Source organism: Heptranchias perlo, chromosome 31 (assembly GCF_035084215.1).
Source record: "Heptranchias perlo isolate sHepPer1 chromosome 31, sHepPer1.hap1, whole genome shotgun sequence".
Lineage (NCBI taxonomy): Eukaryota > Metazoa > Chordata > Chondrichthyes > Hexanchiformes > Hexanchidae > Heptranchias > Heptranchias perlo.
The window spans coordinates 5,466,723-5,482,285 of NC_090355.1; the positions used below are offsets into that span (position 1 = coordinate 5,466,723).

At 42.4% G+C, this 15,563-nt stretch overlaps 1 protein-coding gene across 2 annotated transcripts in view; it reads left to right on the forward strand.

The window, feature by feature from the left end:
- The window catches only part of pnpla7b (patatin-like phospholipase domain containing 7b), a 293,395-nt gene that overhangs the window by 65,048 nt on the left and 212,784 nt on the right, over positions 1–15,563 (forward strand). For both annotated transcript variants that reach the window (XM_067969546.1, XM_067969547.1), the window contains exons 10-12: positions 4,615–4,743; positions 6,258–6,338; positions 13,840–13,996. In XM_067969546.1, coding sequence (XP_067825647.1) covers positions 4,615–4,743; positions 6,258–6,338; positions 13,840–13,996 — 367 coding nt within the window. The remainder of the gene's footprint in view (positions 1–4,614; positions 4,744–6,257; positions 6,339–13,839; positions 13,997–15,563) is intronic.

A 15,563-nucleotide genomic window follows, 5' to 3' on the forward strand; every position in this document is an offset into this window, starting at 1 on the left:
ATTTTGCTGACAAGTCTATTATGTGGTACTTTATCAAATGCCTTTTGAAAGTCCATATACACAACATCAACTGCACTACCCTCATCAACCATCTCCGTTACCTCATCAATCACGATTTTCCTTTCACAAATCTTGGTGACTCTCATTTATTAGCCCATACTTTTCCAAGTGCCCATTCATTTTGTCCCGGATTATTGTGTCTCAAAATTTCTCCACCACCACCGTTAGGCTGACTGGCCTGTATCCGGGTTTATCCTCCTCCCCATTTTTGAACAGAGGTATAACATTTGCAACCCTCCAGCCCTCTGGCACCATCCCCATATCTAAGGAGGATTGAAAGATTGTGGTCAGAGCCTCTGCAATTTCCACCCTTACTTTCCTCAGTAATCTAGGATGCAACCCATCTGGACTGGGTGACTTTTCTACTTTGAGTACTGCCATTCTTTTAAGTTTTTTTATTCGTTCATGTGAGCGTCACTGGCACGGCCTGCATTTATTGCCCATCCCTAATTGCCCTTGAGAAGGTGGTGGTGAGCCGCCTTCTTGAACCCCTGCAGTCCATGTGGTGAAGGTTCTCCCACAGTGCTGTTAGGAAGGGAGTTCCAGGATTTTGACCCAGTGACGATGAAGGAACGGCGATATATTTCCAAGTCTGGATGGTGTGTGACTTGGAGGGGAAAGTTCCATGTGCCTGCTGCCCTTGTCCTAGGTGGTAGAGGTCACAGGTTTGGGAGGTGCTGTCGAAGAAGCCTTGGCGAGTTGCTGCAGTGCATCCTGTAGATGATATACACTGCAGCCACAGTGCGCCAGTGATGAAGGGAGTGAATGTTTAGGATAGTGGATTGGGTGCCAATCAAGTGGGCTGCTTTGTCCTGGATGGTGTCGAGCTTCTTGAGTGTCGTTGGAGCTGCACTCATCCTTGCAAGTGGGGAGTATTCCATCACTGTCTTGACTTGTGCCTTGTAGATGGTGGAAAGGCTTTGGGGAGTCGGGGTGAGTCACTCACCGCAGAATACCCAGCCCCTGACCTGCTCTTGTAGCCATGGTATTTATGTGGCTGGTCCAGTTAAGTTTCTGGTCAATGGTGACCCCCAGGATGTTGATGGGGGATTCGGCGATGGTAATGCCTTTGAATGTCATGGGAAGGTGGTCAGACTCCCTCTTGTTGGAGATGATCATTGCCTGGCACTTGTCTGGCACGAATGTTACTTGCCACTTATGAGCCCAAGCCTGGATGTTGTCCAGGTCTTGCTGCAGGCGGGCACGGACTGCTTCATTATCTGAGGGGTTGCGAATGGAACTGAACACTGTAATCATCAGGCAACATCCCCATTTCTGACCTTATGATGGAGGGAAGGTCATTGATGAAGCAGCTGAAGATGGTTGGGCCAAGGACACTGCCCTGAGGAACTCCTGCAGCAATGTCCTGGGGCTGAGATGATTGGCCTCCACCAACCACTACCATCTTCCTTTGTGCTAGGTATGACTCCAGCCACTGGAGAGTTTTCCCCCTGATTCCCATTGACTTCAATTTTACTAGGGCTCCTTGGTGCCACACTCGGTCAAATGCTGCCTTGATGTGAAGGGCAGTCACTCTCACTGTACCTCCTCTTTACCTATTTTTATCCTATCCAATATCGCTACTATCTCCTCCTTTACTGCTGCAATGGCAGCATCCTCTTCTCTAGTGAAGATGGATGCAAAGTATGACGGATTTAGTACCTCAGCCAAGCCTCCCCGATAGATTTACCTTTTTAATATTCTGGAATGATATTTGATGTGACTGTTGGGTTTTTAACCCTTCTCTTTTTTTAAAGAAAAAGTCTCCATTTTTCTCCTCTGCTGACCCCTGTTGGGGTACGGTTCTCTGAGTGCCAACAGCTCTCCCTTACCTCACCCACAATGTATGAGCCTAGACATTGAGCGCCAGTAAGCCATTGGATATTGAGGCACATCACAAGCAACCATAATCTTGCCCTCACCCAGCATGTGAACACATGCATTTTCCAGCAGGAGTCACTGGATAGTGATCAGACGTGGGAATTGTGGCTGAATGACCCCTCCCACCTCCACCCCCCAGAGACCAGGAGCACTGAGGCCAATTATTAAAGCTCAACAGTCCTTTCCATACTGGGAAGTAATGCTAAGTGCTTTGAGTTTGGTTGACTTGTACCGGATCTTCAGACCTGGTTACTTATGGATTTAAGAGGCACTCCTTTCATCCAGTCCCACTGCCAACTCTAAATGTCAGCCCTGGAACAATATTAGCACTGCCTCTTCCCTCCGTTTGTCTGTTCGAATAGGTTGATGGTCATCCATGCACAAAGAACTATTCAATGATCAACAGTTCAGATGGATTCTGTCCTCCAGGTTGCATATATTCTGCACATCTGGAACATCTTTGTCCACATGGTTTTATGCATTGCATTTTCTTCCCTCTTTTGTTACTTTGATGCATTAGCTTAAAACAAGAGTATTAATTTTGCACAGCGTGTTAGCCCTTAGACGCTGGCAGGTCCAGAAAGATTGCAGTTTCCTTGGTCTAGCCATTTAAAAAAAAAGTTTTCAGTTCCTACCATCAAGATGAATCAAATGCCAATATTACAGTAATGGAGCTCAAAGATGTCAGGAGTGCCTTTAATGCTGTAACAACCCTGTAGAAGCAAAATATTCATTTACAAGAACTATAAAACAATTCAAAACACTTTGCCTTGTCTTTCCAAAACCTCTGTTCCCTTTCTCGTTTTATTATAACTTTTACTTTTCTCTGTCTATAATATGATATTCCATCCTTGTTTTCTTTTTTAAACTAGCTTTAGAGTACCTGTTTTCTTTTGCCTGACTAGTCCCAATGTCCGCCTTGTAAATAGGAGCCTAATCCCTCAAAAAAAATTAGCCTCTTGCTGAAAAACAGCTCCAAAAGCCAGTTTTTCAGCCAAACGCAGCCTGACCACGACTATTTTTGACTTTACTCTCTCATGTGAGAAAGTTGGCCACTATTACTTGACAAGTTTTCTCGTCAGCAATGATTATGCCATGACAAGGAGGCACTACTTAGGGTTAAAGGCGTGCTAGATTTCATTAGTTCATTGCCCTTGATGTGGTACAGCAGTGGTCTGGAAGCAGCTAATTCTGCTTAAAAGAGCTGAAATCTTAAGTTTTTGTGTGCATAACAGTAATAGACTTGAGGTTACTGTGTGGTTGACAATCAGTGCTGCACTAATGCTGCAGTTTGTAGCACACACGCACAGTTCAATTATCTGATACGATCACACTTGTTTTGATTGAATAGTGCTGCTTTTGTTGTGTTCAGTTCCGATATGACCAAACAAGTGTATTTATTTCATTGAGTGGGAATATGTTAGAAAAAGGTAATTTCTTTCTGATGTGAGCTTCACAATCCAGTATATCAGACTGAGTGCATCCTTTGAGTCTCTGAGCAACTCAATATCGATGCAACTTTAAAATTGTGCATGCATTCTTTATCCAGCTTTCTCCCCTTTTCTGCTGACTCCCGTTAGCCGTGGCTCAGTGATAGCTCTCGTGCCTTTGAGTCAGAAGGATGTGGGTTCAAGTCCCACTCCAGAGACCTGAGCACATAATCCAGGCTGACACTCCAGTGCAGTACTGAGGGAGTGCTGCACTGTTGGAGGTGCCGTCTATTGGATGAGACGTTAAACAAAGCCCTGTCTTCCCTCTCAGGTGGACATAAAAGATCCCATGACACTATTTCGAGGAAGAGCAGGGGAGTTCTCCCTGGTGTCCTGGCCAATTTTTATCCCTTCACCAGCACCAGATGAACTGGTCTGGTCATTTATCTCATTGCTGCTTGTGGGATCTTGCTGTGCACAAATTTGCAACAGTGACTACACTTCAAAAGCACTTCATCGGCTGTAAAGCGCTTTGGGATGCCCAGAGGTCATGAAAAGTGTTATATAAATGCAAGTCCTTTTTTCTTGCTTGGGTCACGGGGGCTAGGCACTTGAGCCTGATCCAGATTCTATCCTCAGCTGACTCCCACACACACACTTCCAGTAGGAATCACTGGATAATGATTGGGAGTGGAAACACTGGCTGACTGTCTTTTCTCCCACGCCTCCCACCTTTCCTAGCTTGGTGCACTGAAACTGATTGTAGTGTTCCAAGTACTGCTGAGGTCAGGTAATTCGCACCGATGAGAGAGCTGAATATAAGCCTTTTTTGTCAGTCCTACACCAGGCACTGTCTATAAGCACTGAGACATTATGGGACACCTAATGTGTTTTTGATTGTATAATACCTACATAAGAGTACATTACTCACCTTCAGCTGCGTTGTTCCTAAGGTTTGTAATAAAATTATCTTGATCTAAATAATTGAAGCCAATCTAAATGGGTAACTGTTCCTTAAGGATGTTGCTCAGCTCGAGCAACGTGTCTTTCCCTTCCTGATTCTGCTCTCCATATCCCCACAACATGTGGTCGTCTTTAGTTATTTTGACCAGATGAAATTAAACACCATGATGTAAACACCATGATGCAACTCACATTGGAGTTGCAATACTGAATGATATGTTTTAAAATGTTGTACGGTCTGTTAGTTTGCTAAAATGTTACTGTTTTGCTGAATTTCCAGGGTTACCCTGCTCCTTATAAAACTGTTTCTGCCCGGGCAGTGCGCACGTCCACTGTTCTGCGCTTGCCAGCCAGTGCTTTTCAGTCAGTCTTCCAGAAGTACCCAGAGACCCTTGTCAGAGTGGTTCAGGTAAGAATGCATTGGTACCTTTAAAACAGCAGTGCTGCAGTGCAGGGTGTAGTTGAGTATTTGACTCGCATTGTTGAGTTGAGTCCTTGCGGGGGGCGGGGGGGTTGCTGATGCTCAGCCTAATGGTTCTTTTACATTGTGGCTGGGTGAGGTCTGGATCCTGGGGGAGTGACACCAGAACAACCTCCTGCATCGCTCTCCCATGTTCACATTTGAGGTCTGCTAATGGTCTCCTGTGGCCGATTAGAACCACAAAAGAGGTAGTTCAATGGCAGATCCAGAAAAAGTGGGTCTTCACTGCCCTGGAACAAGGTTGGGTGATTTACACTGGGGAGTGTTGTTTACTGCATGAGACCCACCTGTTGTATTTGATAGCACTGTAGTGATATAAAAGCATCTTCATTTGTGAGCTTTGGCTAGGCCCAGCTGTATGATGATCTTCCTTCTGGTTTTTCGTGATCTATATATCATGAAGCAGGTGTGTGCTACAATTGTTGTCCTGTGACGATTCGGTTAACTGAAAGAATGACTGGAATTCTTACCCAAAGAAAAGTTTTGCAGATCGTTTAGGCAGGGTCTCCATAAAAGACTGGGAATTTTACATATGCATAAAAGGCCCTTTTTAAAAAAAAAGTAAAGTGGAATAAGGTTAATTCCAGTTATCTTTTTGTAAATACTGATGGTTCACAGAGGTATGAAGTTGACCCACCGACATTACATGGTGCACCTAATGGTGTGGTATGGCTGAGCACTGAGCGAGGATGTGTCTGCTCTTCTCTCCACCCCCCCCCCCCCCCCCCCCCGGCCTCCATTTCACTCACACACAGTAATTATTGGGCATGGTTGGCCTTTATCTCATAACTACACCCCAACCACTACCCAGTCACTACACAGAGAGTTGACAGCAGATATGGATTTCCCCCAAGCAAGTTCAGCGATGTACGACCCACTCTTTCTTTTGCGCGAGCGAAAGAAGGCACAGAACTTGACCACTGACGTGTTCTGGTCACGTGGTAGAAATGCAAATGCCTGTGTAAGTGAACTGGAATGCCACATCCAGCTGATGACCACTGAGTGCTGCTTCAGCCAATGGTGTTGGCAGTGAAATTAATCGTTAGAGTAAAACAGTTTACGTTCACTGGGGAATAATCTTGTGCCTTTCCGTTAGCAAAATCTCTGCAGTGTTGTCACTGAGCCTATTAAGCAAAAATAAAGCACACTTTAATGTTGTACCAGTACGTTTCTCATAACGTGTAAATTGTCCACTGCGCATTTCCCCCACCATCAGTGACAGACCAGTAAAACATTAATATTTCACTTTAGTGTACATGTAGCTCAAAACTCGTTCTCCGGGCATAACTCCAGTTTGGAAGGATAAAATCTGTAATTGTATCGATGGGCGCTTTTCACAGTTCAAGTGGACGTAATGCCACACCTCCCATTGTGCTCTCATGAAATCCTACAAAAACCGACGTGACATTGCGGAATAACCCTGCTCTTTCTCTTTTTCTCAGATAATCATGGTGCGCTTGCAGAGAGTGACCTTCCTGGCTTTACACAACTATCTGGGTCTGACCAAGGAGCTGTTCAATTCGGTATGTGGTAAAAACGGGAAGAATGAATTACCCTTGCCCACCCGGCTTTAAAATGCAAATGATTTATTCCAGAATTTCACTAATGCACCCCCATGGCTCACAGCTGTCTCTTGCAGCTGGCAGGAGTTATGTTTACAGCCGTATTAAAAGTTAGAGATCCAGTATTGCGTTATTGCCTCATGACTCACATCACAGCTTGAGGAGGGTGCCACATGCTGCGATGGTTATTATCGCCGAATGTTGACCGAGTTCAGATTAGTGAAAATGAACTAGACAACCAGAGCCAAGGTTTTTTTTTTAAATTTCATCTAATATTCTTGTCAAATCCAAGTAACTTAGTTCTTGGAGCTAAATTGTTTAATTTAGAACTGAAGGGACTTGGTGTGCTCGTGTGTCACTCTGTTACCCTAGCCAAATGAGCATTGGTGGGGATTATCGGTCATAGGAATTGCTGGACAAAAAAAGACTAAGGTCCATCTAGTTTGCCTTCTACCGTCCTGGTAATCGCATGATGCGATAATAGAGTTATTGCCTAATCATAGCAATCAATCTCTATCAATTAGTCTATAACAGACCCGGAAAGGACATGTGGAAAACCCCAGTGGTGGAGAACTTTGAGAACCATAGGTCTAAAGTCACCTTTTTCCTCACCAAGCATGCTACACTTTCCATATGTCACATCTCAAATTACTCATATACTGTATCCCAAAATATTATTTTCTGAAATCTAATTTGCATTTGAATGAATCAATACTAACTGCCCACTGTCTCACTAGGGAGTCTGTTCCATAGATTGACCGCTCACTCACTGAAATGTTGTTTCCGCAGATTAGTTTTGAAATTACCTCCCTTCAAGTGCAGGCCGTGTCCTCTGATTCTACGGTTCTGGACAAGGTGAAACAGCTCGTCATGATCAACATTATCTAGTCCCTTTAGAGTCCTAAAAACAGCAATCCTATCAGCTCTCAACCTTCTCATTTCCAGTGAGAACATGCCCAATTTACATAATTGCTCCTCATTATCCAATCCCTCCATCATTCTGGTTGCTCTCTTCTGTATCTTTTCAATAGCTGCAATATTCTTTTTGTACTGCAGTATTATACAGTATTATATTCTAAGTGTGGTCGCACCAATGGTTCATAAAGTCCTGTCACCTTCTTAGCAAAGCCACTGATTTACAGTTTTCATGGAAAAATACTTGGGATTGATGAATTTGATCCCCCAAAACAGCAGCAAAATACACAGAATTCCCTGTAATAAAAACTGAATTTGAACTGTTCAGTCACTGTAAACTAGTGGTCTTGCTTATGTGGGCAACTCCCTTATTGTGAACACAAAGCAAAATCCTGCAGATGCTGGAAATTTGAACCAAAAACAGAAAACGCTGGAGACTCTCAGCAGGTCAGGCAGCGTCTGTTGAGAAAACACAAGTCCGTTGATATTTCACGCATGAACCCTTCCTCAGAACTGAATGATGTTACACATGAACAACATTTACGAAGGAAGCGAACGGAGGGAAGAGGGGAAAAACAACAAAACACACACACACAGACACACACACACACACACACAGGAGAAGACATAGAATGAGCTATGATGGGAATGAGGATATGGTTAAATGGCAGAAGTTATATGCGCAGGAGGCATAATGAGAGAAATCAAAGGACTAAAAGGCATCTATACGAGACACTCAGAGTGTGAGAAGAGCTAAAGAGGTTAATAGGTAGGTGGACTGGGAACCATGAAAATCTGGCAAAGTGGAGCAGGCTTCTGCGCCTCAGGAGTCTGATGGAAGATAAAAGGTAGGTTGACATCAAGGGTGCAGACCACCCCACCAGATCAGTATGCCGGCAGACCCTGGGGACGTGTAGGGTCTGCCTTGGAACAGGGACAGCTCGTTGATTAAAACAGCATTTCCCAAAGTTTAGTGACGGACCCCAGAAAGTAATTTGAAGAAACATACTCCACCCCCCGCCCCCAAACGGTTTGACGCTGACAGCCTGTGAATTGCGAGAGAATTGGGTCCACAGTGGTCAGTCACAACGTTCTTTTTAATAGTCTGTAAGTTCAGTGATCCCAAATCTAGTGTCTAGAAACATTACCAACAGTCGCACCAGCGAAATCTAGTGCCCAGATCTGCACATTGTGTTTAATACAATTCAAAAAGGTGGAGGGAACAGAAGGAATAAATGTGTTAAATGAGATGGAAACCATTATACAGGATTCATGGTTCAGATGAATCTGGGGGCAAAGTGCTTCATGCAATTAATCTACATTAACCACAAGTAGAAATTCATTAATTCCTGAACTGTTAATTTTTCTATTTAATTTTTGCTACCTTAATATAACTGATCTGATTAATATTTCACGGTAATACTGCAGCACTGGCAGCTGCTGCCCATCGGAATAGAGCAGAGCTGTGGAGAGGCCTAAAATCTTCTCGACTCTCAAAGGCACAGCTTTAAAGCAACATGCGTGCTTTGTCCCCAGATTTCCCTCATAAACTCTGTTTTAATGAGGGAAATCTGGGGACAGGACAAGGCCTCACTCCTGACCTCAGTGGGCGAAGTAAATGTAAAGGGGACCTGAGCACAAAGTAAAAAAGAATTTGACAGCTCGCCATTAAACGATTAAAGGATTTGACAGGGTAAATAGAGAGAAACTATTTGCTCTTGTAGGGGGAGTCCAGAACAAGGGGGCATAATCATAAAATTAGAGCTAGGCCGTTCAGGGGGTGATGTCAGGAAGCACTTCTTCACACAAAGGGTAGTGGAAATCTGGAACCCTCTTCCCCAAGAAAGCTGTTGAGGCTGGGGGTCAATTGAAAATTTCAAAACTGAGATTGATGGATTTTTGTTCGGCAAGGGTATTAAGGGTTACGGAACCTAGGCGAGTAGATGGAGTTAAGATGCAGATCAAGCATAATCGAATTGAATGACGGAAGAGGCTCTAGGGGGCTGTATAGCCTCCTCCTGTTCCTATGTACCAGATGCCCACTTCTAAGCTGCTTTGGCCCAGCCTGGAGGTGCACCCTTAGTTTGAGTAACATTGGATTAGAGTAGTAGGCACATGTATGCCTAATGTCAGCATTTCAATCCATGCGTCAGCTTGTCAACATTTCACAAGGCGGCACAGTCCTTTCCCATCGGTATTGGATCTTGTCAGTACCAACCATTCCAGATTGGCTGGATCGCAAGACTGAAGGCTGTTTAGAACCAATCAAATTATTTGGCGAGCAGGACTGAAGCCTGTTAGAACCAATCAAATTGGTTGGAGGGTGAGACTGGAACAAATCAATCAGATGTTTCCTCCTACTGTTGGTTTGTACTTGATTTTGAGACAGAAAATAATTAAGTGAGCTGCTGGTTTCTAAGAGTCACAGATATATGTTTGTTGTTTGTCCCCAAATAAATTATGTATAACAAGTACACTACAGACCACCTAATAGTGGAAAGGAGGTGGTGGAAGAAATGTGTAAGTCAATATGTGAAATAAGTAAAGGACATAGAGTAATAATTATGGGAGATTTTAATTACCCCCAAATAAACTGGCAAGAGGTAGGTAAGGAGGTATAGGGAATAGTGTTTTTATAATGTGTGCAGGACTCCTTTCTTACCCAGTATGTAAAAAGCCCAACAAGAAAGGAAGCACTGCTGGATCTAGAATCATAGAATCTTATAGCACAGAAGGAGGCCATTCAGCCCATTGTGCCTATGCCGGCTCTTTGAAAGAGCTGTCCAATTAGTCTCACTCCCCTGCTATTTCCCCATAGCCCTGCAATTTTTTTCCCTTCAAGTATTTATCCAATTCCCTAGTAATGGAAAATGAACCAGAACAGATAAGAGAAGTTAGCGTAGGGGAACATCTAGGCAATAGCGATCACAACTTAATAAGGTTTAAGATAAAAATTGAGAAGGACATAAGTAAGACAAAGTAATAAATTGGGAAAAAAGCTGATTTTAAGGGGATGAGAATGGAACTAGAGAAAATAAACTGGAAAAATTTACTGTCAAACAAAGAAACAGAACAGCAGTGGGAAACATTTAAAACGGTGATCGATAGAGTCCAGGAGAAATGTATCCCACTAAAAAGCAAGAACAAACTAGCCAGTAATGATACACCATGGATAAATAAAGAAATAAAGGCAAAATTGAAACTTAAAAAAAATACACTAAATACAACAAAGGAGAGGATGACAAAAGGGAATACGAAAAAGTTAGGAAAGAAGTAAAAGAAACAATTAGGAAGGCAAATAGAAACTACGAAATTAAAGTATCAATGAATATAAAAATAGTAAAGTATTCTACAGATACATAAATAACAAAAGAAAAATCAGGATAAGGGATAGGGCCACTAAGGGGTACATACAATAAACTCACAGGTAATGACAGTGAAATGGCAGAAATATTAAATAATTACTTTGCCTCAGTATTTACCAGGGAGACTAACAAGATGGGCATGACATTAGAAGGAGAGATCAAAAAAGATATAAAGATATAAAGACATTTAAGATAGAAAGGGGGGAGATAATTGATAAACTAATCAAACCCCTGGTCTGGATGGATTGCATGCCGGCATATTAAAATAAATTAGGGAAGAGATAGCAGAGGCACTATTACATATATATATATAAAAATTCATTAGAAAAGGGAATAATGCCAGAGGACTGGCAGACAGCTAATGTGATTCCTATATTTTAAAAGGGAGATAGAACCAGTCCAGGGAACTATAGACCAATTAGCTTTACGTCGGTGGTTGGAAAGATAATGGAATTCTTACTCAAAGATGTAATAGAAAACATCTCGAAACTGAAAATATAATAAAGAATAGTCAGCACGGATTCCAGAAAGGAAGGTCATGCTTGACCAACCTTATTGAATTCGTTGAAGAAGTAACAGAAAGGGTAGACAAGGGTAATGTAGTAGATATAATATATTTGGACTTTCAAAAGGTTTTCGATAAGGTACTGCATAGTAGACTCATGATTAAGGTCAGAGCATGTAGAGTCAGGACAAGTAGCAGAATGGATAGCAAGATGGCTAGAAAACAGAGTGTAGGGGTTAAAGGTAGTTACTCAGACTGACAAAAGGTGGGAAGTGGATTGGTGCTGGGCCCACTGTTGTTCACCATTTACATAAACGATTTGGACTAGGGAATCGGAAGTACAATTTCAAAATTTGCAGACGACAGCAAATTGGGCGGTATAATACTGAGGAGGACTGCGACAAAATACAGGAAGACACTAATAAACTTGCAGAATGGGCGAGTAATTGGCAAATGAATTTCAATGTAGATAAGTGTGAGGAGGAACATTTCGGTAGGAAGAATAAGGAGGCCACGTACTGCTTGAAAAATAAGAGTCTCAATGGGATCGAGGAGCAGAGGGATATGGGGGTATAGATACACAAATCACTAAAAGTAGTGATGCAGATTACTAAGGCCATTAAAAAAAAAAGAAAACCAGGGACTGAGGTTCACATCTAGAGGAATAGAATTGAAAAGCAGGGAGGTCATGTTAAACTTGTATAGGACCTTGGTTAGACTGCACTTGGAGTATTGTGAATAGTTCTGGTCTCCATATTATGAGAAGGATATAGAGGCACTGGAGAAAGTGCAAAAAAGATTTATTAGGATGATACCGGAACTGTGAGGATATACTTATCTGGAGGGGCTGAACAGGCTGGGGCTCTTTTCTCTAGAAAAGAGAATACTGAGGGACGACCTGATCGAGGTCTTTAAGGTTATTAAAGGGTTTGATAGGGTAAACATAGCGAAGATGTTTCCACTTGCAGGTGAGACCAGAACTAGGGGCCACAAATAGTCACCTATAAATCCAAAGCAGGAGAAACGTCTTTACCCAGAGAGTGGTAAGAATGTGGAACTAGCATAGATGCATTTAAGGGAAACTGGATAAACACATGAGGGAGAAAGGAATAGAAGGATCTATTGATGGGGTTCGATGAAGAGGGATGGATGGGAGGAGGCTCGTGAGGAGCATAAACACTGGCATGGACCTGTTGGCCTGTTTCTGTGCTGTACATTCTCTAATTCTATGTAAGTAAGCTGCTAAAGTACAGCTTTTTAAAAACTTGTCAATTTGAAAGAAACTTTATTGAGCAAGAGTAAAGGCAATGCGCTTCAGCACCCACCTCAGAAGAGCGACCACTACTGCACCAGTGTGGCGATTCCATTTCTTACATCTGCCATCTTTGTGACCTCTTAAATTAATTCCAATTAGTGATGAATTATGAATGGTTTTGTAAATTAAAAATATATATGCCAATAGGCCTTTTACTTAAACTTTTCTTGTCCTTGATAAAGGCTTCAAAGCTGTTGGTTCCAAAGTATAATGGCTTTATTAAGAAGTTATAACAAGTAACAAAGATATTTAAGATACAGGAAAACAATCAGGTATGCTGGTTAGATTGATACGACCTGACACATTGTTCATGTAACCGCAGACCCCAGAGTGCACCACCGAAGGCCTGATCTTAATGGGCAGTCCAGCCGTACCCTGAGAACGTTCTGATTAGTTACCGTAAAGCACCTCACTTATGTCTGTTTTAAATATAATAAGCTCTGTATGTCTGCATGAGTTTCCCATCAATCATCCTTTTTGTCTTGAAGTGGGGGTGGGGCGGGTGGGGCGCGCGGCGGCTATCATATCCTACTCCCTTGATTCCCAGATGGCACTAACAACCCTCCATTGATGAGCCCTTATCTTCACACCAAGCATAATAAACCTCCGAATAACTCCTTTCTATATTCCCCCATAGACCAGGCCATTAAAATGGTTCCAGCCACAGACGCCTGCTCTTTCACAACGTCATAAAAAGTTTGTTTTGATAAAGACAGCAAGCCCTTTGTTCACAGCTAACTAATATGTATATTTTACTTTAACATAAGGTTTACAATAATGTAGAAAACTTGTATAGTGCTAAGATTTATAATAATACAGATGTTTGTATAGTGCTTTTCTTACAGTTTAGATTATGGGTCCATTGGGGACTGCATTGAAACTCATTTTGTCAGGAACTTCACAGTCAGCAGAGGAGACCTTCATTCCATCGATCTGGGAAAGAATCTAACTCGAGGTTTAGAGGTGAAAGGTCATCATGCAATCCATTAAGTCACCCAACTAGAGCAAAAGCTAGGAATATGACACAGCTAATCTTTTGAAAAATATTGGATAAAGATTTGTATGAGATACTTTATGAAAAGTTTCCTAAAATTTCTAATGAGGAACTATCGTAATTTCCCTCAATCTATTCACTTACCAGCTAATACACTAAACTTTTAATATTAGGCCTTAGGTATTGGTTTCCTGGTAACATTATTGAGCCCACAGCACATACATTCTGGAAACTGAGGATCCAGGTTTGATATCTATGCTCTACCACTTTGCAGATCTTTCATGGTGTGTGTATAGAGGAATATCTTCAGTGTGAATATGTGGACGGTGTATTAAATGTAATTACAGTAAATGTTTCATATCCTATAGGAGAGCCAGGCCATCCCCTTAGTGTCCCTGACCAGCATCTCAGTGGCCAGCCCCAGCAAAGTGGTCAAGCGGCAGCACAACACCCCAGGGGTGGACGAAGATCATTTCGAGAAAGCGAGCAGAGTTGGTGATGTTACAGCGCACAGTTTGGAAACAGGTACAAACCGTACCTTTTAGTTTAAATGACTAGGTTAAAACTGCTTTGTGTGCAATGCAGTGACTGTTGTCCTGTCGGTATAAAATATTTTGCATGCACTAAGATCCCATAAGGAGTCAGTAATGGGAATGAAAAGAAAAATCTACTTATGTTTGTCTTTAGAGGGGTAACTCCAGAATATGGTCAGTGCAGGGTGTATTCCTTTTAATAGTCTCCATTAAACACAGCATGCAAGTCATGTGGGCAGAGGCTTGCAACAGATCTTAGGGACAGCTTATATAGAATCATACAGCACAGAAGGGGGCCATTCGGCCCAACATGCCTGTGCTGCCTCCTTGAAAGTGCTGTACAATTAGTCCCACTCCCCTGCTCTTTCCCCATAGGCCTGCAATTTTTTTCTTTTCAAGTATTTATCCAATTCCCTTTTGAAAGTTACTATTGAATCTGCTTCCACTGCCCTTTCAGGCAGTGCTTTCCAGATCATGAAAACATTTCTCCTCATCTCCCCTCTGGTTCTTCTGCCAATTACCTTAAATCTGTGACCTCTGGCTACTGACCCTCCTTCCAGTGGAAACAGTTTCTCCTTATTTATTCTATCAAAACCCCCCATCATTTTGAACACTAAATCACCCCTTAACTTTCTCTGTTTTAAGGAGAACAATCCCAGCTTCTCCAGTCTCTCCACATAACTGAAATCCCTCATCCCTGGTACTATTTTAGTAAATCTCCTCCGCACCCTCTCCAAGACCTTGACATCCTTCCTAAAGTGTGGTGTCCAGAATTGGACACAATACTCCAGCTGAGGCCTAGCCAGTGATTTATAAAGGTTTAGCATAACTTCCTATATCTGACTATATGACTGCTTGTGTTGCATTGAGACACTTGCAGAAGTACTGACCTGAGCACCAAGGCCCTGTTTGGGATCACGGTGCTCCACTTCACAGAAGCTAATACCCAGCAAATTTTTTAATGGTTTGAAAATACCAGAAGTATTTCTGTTTCCCAGACTCTTCCACACACAAAGCAAGTGCCATGATTCCAGCGGGAGAGGCTTGGGATGAAACTATGAGTGGTCCTTTGCTTCCCATTATTTTCATAAATAATTTTAAAAAACTGAAAGGTGAATTTGCGTGACAGCGAAACACCACTGCAGTTGTGTTGCTAGTGAGTTGTGTGTCCAGGTCCTCATATCAGTTTTAAGTTTGTAGATGGGTGTGATCTAGTTGATTAAATTCAGCAAAGGTGACTCATACGTTGGTGCTTGGGAGTTGTACTGAGATGGCAATTGTAAAACGGGGATGATTTGCACACTGGGTTTGCAATAACTATCAAGAGGTTCAAACATAAATATATCCCAAGTGGGAGCGTGGAAGTGGACTTAAAAAAAAAAAAATAGGAAAATTATAGGTAGCCTCGATTCCAATGGGAGAGGCTCGGGATGAGACTATGATTGGTCCTTTGCTTCACGTTATTTTCATAAACAACTTTAAAAGAAACTGAAAGGTGAGTTTGCAGTTAATATGTAGATTGGGAGGAGACAATATCCAGTGACTCAGCACCTGCTGCT